This window comes from Girardinichthys multiradiatus, chromosome 5 (assembly GCF_021462225.1).
Source record: "Girardinichthys multiradiatus isolate DD_20200921_A chromosome 5, DD_fGirMul_XY1, whole genome shotgun sequence".
NCBI classification, from domain to species: Eukaryota; Metazoa; Chordata; class Actinopteri; order Cyprinodontiformes; family Goodeidae; genus Girardinichthys; species Girardinichthys multiradiatus.
In genome coordinates this window covers 22,512,843-22,521,146 of record NC_061798.1, presented here as the reverse complement: position 1 = coordinate 22,521,146, position 8,304 = coordinate 22,512,843, and the positions used below count along the sequence as shown (strand labels likewise).

At 41.7% G+C, this 8,304-nt stretch overlaps 1 protein-coding gene across 1 annotated transcript in view; it reads right to left on the bottom strand.

Annotated features, from left to right (window-relative positions):
• Positions 1-2,863: 2,863 nt before the first annotated feature.
• Positions 2,864-8,304, bottom strand: part of LOC124869032 (FERM and PDZ domain-containing protein 1) — a 56,829-nt gene continuing 51,388 nt past the window's right edge. Inside the window, exon 16 of the mRNA XM_047366734.1 lies at positions 2,864-6,818. Within this exon, the coding sequence (XP_047222690.1) occupies positions 3,418-6,818 (3,401 nt within the window). The 3' untranslated portion in view covers positions 2,864-3,417. The remainder of the gene's footprint in view (positions 6,819-8,304) is intronic.

The window sequence follows — 8,304 nt, the reverse complement described above, 5'->3', positions numbered from 1 at the left end:
GTAAAAGTGTTTTCTGAAATGTTAATTTGTTTTCTGAAATGTAAATTTGTTTCGCATCTTTTTAAATTGTTTTCTGAAATGTAAATTTGTTTTGGTACTTGTAAAAGTGTTTTGCACCCCGTGGCCACCGTACTCCCCCCCCAAAAAATGTGAAAAGAACACAAGGACATTAAAAAATTCTTCCCTTTTCACCATAAAAACCTCTTTGGGATTCAATAAAAACTTTCTGTGCCGACATGAAGAAAAGTTAAAGGAATCATTCAAAAATGGAATTTCTTAAAATAGTTTTTAATGGTGGAAGTTGAGCATTACAAAGCAAGAAACAGAGCTCACCGTTCAGTCATTCACTGATTAAATCCCTGATGAAACAATATATTCTATGGCTTATAATAGCATGCTTGGTGAGGATAGATAACTCCTTAAAGCGTCGGACAGCTTCACATCGTGGCCATAGTAAAAAGAGAATTGCTTCCTTTTTCTGATGCAAAATAGTAATGAAGTTCAGGAAATTGTTCTGCAACCAAATGCAACAAAACAGTACATGTCATTGTAATAAATGGTGTTCTCAGCACTGAAGTGGTGGAAGTACTCCTGATAAATATTTCTCCAGTGAACATGCATGTCTGGTGTACTTCAAAGCATTCAATTTTGAGAAACATTCCAAGTGAAAATGCTTTAAACTTTAGGTTAATGTACAAGATTTTGTGGCAAATGTAATCAAATTTTGATTATTTCTGATGACAGGATCTCAAAATAGACTGGACTGAAGTGAAGTTTTCAGTGAACCACCCACAAAACGTATCTATGAAAAGCTGAAAAAAGCTCATACAGTTAAAAATCAGCCCTGCATCCTGGAGTTACGCTCAGTTTTGGATATCTGTGGCCAGATTCTGCTGTGACTGGATTCTTGCTCTTTGCTGTCATCTGCAGAAAGAAAGCACTTGGTGTAAGGGACAGGTAAGTACGAATAGGTGTTTCTGACAGTGTGCCGAGCTCAAACCCAGCTGTGCAGGTTTTCATTGTCTTAAAAACAAGGTATGCAACTCATGACTCTTAAAATCCACAAAAATATAAGCGAAGAAATATACATATTAACAATAATTGGAGAAACATGTTCTTAATACGTAGTGTTTGTGCTAAGAAAAATAAATGTCCATCCATATGAATGGTTTAGTTTTTTAACTGCAGGTGCACAACAAGGGAGTTGAAAAATTAGGACAAAAGCTGTTTATTGTATTAGATTTTTCATAAATAATACCAAAAGTTCGTGCAAAGTCACACCTAATTGAATGCAGCTCATTCAAACCAATCATGTAATGCACATACGCAAGCATTCCTCTGCTATATATATTTATATACAGTATATATAAAACAGCAAACCACTTCCAGTTTGATTCCTTCGAATCACATCTCATGCTAACGCTTGGTTTTGTAAACAGTAACGTTCAAAAAAGGTCCTCCCAGATGGATACAGTATGTTAAGATACAGTACAGTACAGCGCCTTGCAAAAGTTTTCACACCTTTTTAACTTTTCTCACATCTTCCATTGAAACCACACACTTCAATACCTTTTATCTGGATTTTAAGTAACAGACCACAGCAAAGTAATATGGAAGTAAATGCAAAATAACATGTAATTTTCAACAGTATTTCTTTTTTAAAAAGAAAACTCTGAAAAATGTAGTGTTTATTCGTATTCAGTCCCATTTACTCTGATACACAAAAATAAAATTCAGTGCAACCAACTGTCTTCAGAAGTCACCTAACTAAACTTTTAGACCTAAATGCAAAATGCTGTGTGGTGGAAAACTAAAACTACACAAAACCCCCTCTCACACACTATCCCCACAGTGAAACTTGGTGGTGGCAGCATCATGCTGTGGGGATGCTTTTCATTAGGGTAGACTGGGAAACTGGTCCGATTTGATGGGAAGATGGATGAAGCTAAATACAGGGCAAATTTGGAACAAAACCTGTAAGAGGCAGAGGTTCACCTTCTATCAGTACAACAACCCTAAACTAAGATGATCAGATGTCCTGATTTGTGTGGGACTGTGCCGCATTTTTCATTCCTGTCCCGGTGTCCCTCAAACAGACATTCGGTTTTTCGATATCTGGTCAGCCTACCCTAAACCCACAGCAAGAGCTGCAAACGAATGGTTTACATGAATGCATATTCACTTTGACTGGATGGTCCAAAGACCTGAATCCAAATGAGAATTTGTGAAAATGATAGTAAGACAGGGGCTGAACGGTGGCACAGTTGGTAGCACTGTTGCCTTGCAGCAAGAAGGTCCTGGGTTCGCTTCCTGGCCGGGGGTCTTTCTGCATGGAGTTTGCATGTTCTCCCTGTGCATGAGTGGGTTCTCACCGGGTACTCCGGCTTCCTCCCACAGTCCAAAAACATGCCTGTTAGGTTAATTGGTAACTCTAAATTGCCCTTAGGTGTATGAATGTATGGTTGTATGTGTGTTGCCCTGCAATGGACTGGCAACCTGTCCAGGGTGTACCCTGCCTTTCGCCCATAGACTGCTGGAGATAGGCACCAGCTTCCCCGTGACCCACTATGGAATAAGCGGTAGAAAATGACTGACTGACTGATAGTAAGACACAGTTGCCATTTAATCTGACTAATCTTGAACTATTTGCCAAACAAGAATGGACAAAGATTTCAGTCTAAAGCTGGTAAGCTGGTAGAGAGCTACTCTAAAGGACTTGCAGTTGTCATTCAAATGAAATCTGGTTCTACAAATTATTGACTCAGGGGGGGCTGAATACATGTCAATTTCAATTTCAAGGTTTGAAAACAATACATAAGTTTCTTTCCACACAAATGTGCTCCTTTGTGTTGGTCTATCACTAAAACATAGAAGTTTGTGCTTGGAACCTGGTAAAATCTGAAAAATACCATACTTTTGCAAGGCACCGTGTGCAAGTATATGTAAACTGCAGATTTCTTCTCAGTGGACCGTCAAGTTATATTAATATTGATGAGGCATGATGTGTTGATGTGTATGAGTAAATCACACAAATTTACTGTGTGTCACTTGTGTGATCGGACTTAGAGACACGGTTTCTCCTGCTAATAACGAGGTCTGTAAACATTTCTTCGTCCACTGACATTTTATGCTTCCTCAGACACACAGTAGTGACCCATTCAATAAATAGATAAATAAATAATAACCTATAGACAAAGCATACATTCAAGTATATCAGTTTCTAAATATTACAAATCCACAGAGTTTGTTGACAGCAGAACTTGTGCAGCATAAAGAAAGTCATCACATGCACCTCTACACACGATCACTTGTAAGTGCATCAAACTGGGCTCTGTAATTTTGAGTTGTTGAGTTTCCCAGCTCAGAAAGTTTACAACAGCTCCGGGCTGGACATGACACCATGAGGTTGCGGTTCTCTCACAATGCAGTGAGGGTACGGAACAGCTGAGTGAGGCAGAAGACAGAGGCGGTGAGTGCCGTGCACTGTTTTGCCAACAGCTTGGTGCTCAGGTCCTGGCAACTACGTTTGCTGCTGGCTCGCTCTGCCGCCAAGCAGAAGTCCCTGAATGAGCGCGCAACATCTGCCAGGCCTGCGACTGCCTCTACGTTCCTTCGGTCGCACCTGTCGCAACCAGAGAACCAGAGGCAAACGCCGGCCAGCTCTACCAAAGTCCGGAAACTGTCAGCCAAGAACTGAAGCATTTCCTCTGGGCTCTGTCCGGTCCCTGTCACCTTCTGGCAACCAGACATGAGCCGCCGGGCCTCTAACTGGAGCACCCTCTTGTTCTCTGTGAAGTGCGCTGGGCATGAGTCCTTTGGGTGACGACCTCCAAGCCTTTCCACAGATCGATCAGAGCTGCCGCTTACTTCCAAAATTGACAGAAGTTTATGAACATCTCTGCGAAGAACTTGGAAACCTTCGGGAGGTTCTGGATAATGCTGCTGACCCAGATGACTGAGAGTGTCCTTGTGTGTTTGAGACAAATATGATTCAGAGGTGTCTGAGTGGGGCGACAGAAGAGGGCTGAACTCAGAGGTGGAAGAGGAGAAAAAGATGGGGTTGGGAAATGATGGGGAAAGGGTGGAAGAGGTGGAGATGAAGGAGGGAACAGGGGGAGATGTAACAAGATGAAGACCTCCACTGGAAGTCTGAGAAATGCCGCTGTTCTGAGAGCGGCAGGAGAACTCATAGACCGTAAGCTCATCATCAAAGCTGTCTTCCCCACTGAAGCAGTTTGTATACGATACTGGACAGCCACAGGCCTCCAGGGGCACCTGGACCCCCTCCGCTACTGACTCACACCCAGACGCAAGCACAGAACTGCAACCAAATTCAGACTTAAGGGGTGTAGTGGAAACAAGGTCGCCTGGAGTACTTGTCTGGGACAGATCCTCACAGATGGTAAACACTTCGCAACCAGTAGACGATGCTTTTGAAGAGCCTGAAATCTGCTCTGAAGGTCTACAAAGACCCATCAAAGGTCTGTCACTACTTGTCCTTCTTACTCTTTGGGGCTGCCCATTAAAAGCAAGTTGTGGTCCATTTAGATTCTGGGTGGTCATCACTATCAGAGACTGACTATTTACTTTATACCCTGGAATGTCCTCCTGTAGACTGTTGACTTTTATGTTTAGCTCCGAGGCATCTTTAATAGGTCCAGGAGTGTCTGTGATGAACTCAGAGGTGTCTCTCTGGAAGAGGCTTATTATGGATGCAGGAGGCTCTGTTACTGGTCCTGGCGTGTTATCATTAGGTCTGGAATAAAGAGTTTGATGATGCTGTTTGGGCTCAGTCTGCACAGGCAGCTGACAGCTTACTTCTTTTTTCTCAGGTGCCAAATCAGATCTCTCCGCTGAGGTTGTTTCTACAAAAAACTCCCCATCCAACTCAGATCCAGTCACCGTTGCATCTGAATCGTCCGACTCGGCCGAGTCAGGTGCTATGCCTGTCTCCAAGTCAAGGGTCTGTGTGATATCGTGAAAGTTGTCGGTGGTATGTGCATCATCCCTGGTAGTGTCCCCAGCTAGACTCTGCACAAAACTCCCAACCCCTGCTTGAGTTAGACTTTCTTGGGAGCGTGATAAATAAAGAGGCAAGTTTTGAATTTTTCCCCTCAGCGTCGAGGCAGATAAACGGCCCATGATGCCTGGTGAACAAGTCTGGAAGATGAAATGAGCTGGCGGCAGAAGCTCTTTGGAGAGATCGTTCAGAGTGGCAGCCTTTGCCATCATAATGCTGGGACTTCTTAAACTCTCTGCAGCTGCACCACTCACCAAGGTTGAATCACTTTTTGGTTTTAATGTAACAACGTTTTTCAATGTAGTTCCTGAGTTAAGAGAGGAGATGATGTTTGCTGAAGCAGTCAGTTTTGCCCTAATAGACTTTATAGCTAGAATGTGATCTGTAGTGATGGAATGGCCCCTGTATTGGGCTTCACTGTTTAAAAGAAGCTGAGTGCTGATGTGTGATTCATCTTTAGCTCCCAGGGTTGAATAATCCCCAACGCAACTGTTTGAATTTAGATTCCTGTCATCTTGCTTCTCACATAAAGTGTAATTTAGGGAATTACTGGTGTCCGCATCATCCTCATCCTCAAAAACATTGTCCGAATTAAAGCTTTCTGTAGATTCATGAACACCGATGAGCTCTTCATTGTTAATGCTTGTTAAAGTCTGTTTGAACAACTTTGCAGCGTTGCTGTGGTTTTTAATCTGTTCTTTGGGATTTAAAGCCGTAAGTTTGATTGAGGTTTCTATGTTTTTGCAGATTTCTGCCTCTTTCATTAAAAGGTCACTTTCAGGTTTGAGTTCAGTGGGTGTTTGAGGGAGAAGTGGTGATAGTGGGGGAGGTGGTGGTGAAATCAACGGAAGGAAATATTTATCTATATGTGTGTTTATCTGTGCAGGGACCAACTTTTCATTCACTTTTGGTAAACCCTTTGGCATTATGATAGCCTCCTGTGGAATTTCACTACCCATGAGGGGTCTCTTTAAGCTGGATGATAATTCAAACACATTCTCTTTCTTCGCCTCTTCTTCTTTTCCTTCTTCCTCAATTATATCAGGTAGAAACAAATGACTAGTGATTGGTCCGTTTCCCGTTAAAATTGTTGGTTTCTCCTTTTCTGCCTCCTCTTTCCTTTCTCCCATTTGCTCCTGATCTTCCCCTTCCTCCTTCCCGTCACCTCTCCGATCTGCACTCTCCTTTCCATCTGGATCAACCCGGCAGCGGACAACGGTGATGGTAGGCGGCACCACCTTCACCAGATCTGTGACTGATTTGGATTCCATCGCATCTGGCTCCATCTCCATTTCCTGCTTCCTGGTCCTTGAAGGGGGGTTTATATCTCTATTCTGTTCATAGGCAGAAAGAAGGCCCGGTCCATGTGAGCAGAGCTTTGACAAGATGGGTTTGGACTCGAGCTGAGATGGTTCTCCTTCTGAGTGAGTGAGAGAGGACATGGTAGGGCTGGGATTTTGGGTTTGCTCCGAGGGTTCAGGATCTGAAGTTAGCAATGGGTTTTCATTTGCACCTGTCAAAATGTTTTTGAGAAGACTGCAAGAGTTTAAGTTGGACTCAGATTCCAGATTGGATTCTGGATATGTCACTGTAGAGGTGTAATCAGTTTCCATGAAAGAGCGTCGCTTTCGGGACCTCTTCCGGAGGAGGAACATCATTTCTTTGCCTCCTCTTTCCTCTTCATCTTGCTGTTTGTCAATTTCTGCCCCTCCATTTTCACCTGTGTCCATCACAGAAACTCTGATATCACTCAGGCTGAGAATGCTGAAGTTGTCCATCTTCATTTTTGTTCGGATGCCTGCAAGAAACAAAACAAAAAGATTGGCAAAGGCGACAATAAGCATAATCTATATCAGTTTGCATGTGTTTGAAAAATACTTGTGCTTCATGTGCAGAAGAAACACATGGTATTTACGTGAGTTTCTATTTCTTTTACCTCTTTGCGAAGCTTAGTGTTTCTCGTTTAATTTACAATTCTCATGTTTTCCTAAGGAACCTTTAATGAAGTGGTTGGTGAATGACATTGGGACAATTTTGGCCAAATCTTCATCTGTCTGCTTATACCTTCAAATTTGCCATGACATATAAACCAGGAAGACACTACTTATGCAGGGAAACACTGAATAAATGAAAATATTCTGATGGTGATCAAAATATCAGTAAATTAAAAAGTTATTTTATATCAGTAAAAAAATTATAATAGTCAAACTGATATTATATAAATTAGGCTGACATATTTCACACATTTTTGTTACAATCCATATTTCAATGAAGTTGGAACGTTGTATAAAATGTAAATACAAACAGAACACCATTATTTGCAAATCCTGTGGCAAGCCACAAAAGGTTATTGGTGAAGAAGCTGGCTGTTGACAGAGAGCGTGCTTTTTCCAAGCATGTTAATGGAAAGTTGAATGGCAGGAAAAAGTGTTCATAAGGTGTGGACTGTGGTTGGAGTCAGAGCTTCAAGATTACACCACACACAGATGTATCCAGGACATGAGGTACAACTGTCGCCAGTCCTGAACCTAAGAAAACGTTAGGATAGTCTTACATGGACAATCAAAAGTAAAAAGGACATGCCATCTGCCCACAATGCCAAATGTCTTAAAAGCTGGTTCAGTTACCATTATTTCACTGTGTGCTACTGGCCAGCAAACTGGACTTACCAAAACGGAGTATTGTCAAGAGACAAATATGAAAAACACCAGAACCATCAATGCAGATGAGCAGAAGGCGACCGTTAAACCAACCAGCAACCTCCTCAGCAAACACCTCAGCAATGCCTGAAAACTGATTACCTCCATGCCACAGCTCATTGGTGGACTAATTCATTTTGTGCTTCTAGACACCTTTGTGATCTTAGGCATCCTGGGCACGGAGATCTAGGAGCGGGAACAGACTGAAAACTGCATTGGCATGCAAACTCTGTGTGCCAATGCAAACACATGGACTCATGATTCTTGAATAATATTAGCCAACAATGATGGCATTCCAAACTGTCCTGTCTAATAATATTTTGCACACACACATATTGCAATGATGATATGTTAAAAAATAAATTGTGCAGCCCTGCTGTAAGCTGTAATCATCAAAATTAAGAGAAATAAATGCTTGAAATGTATCACTTAATTTGGAATGTATCAGTTTAATAAGATGCTTACCTTTTGAACTGAAATGCAGAAATGAATAATATTTTAAAGGTATTATAATTTGTTAAGATACACTGACTGATTATGTAAGATTAGCATTTGATAAATAGTTTAATATAATAAATAATAATA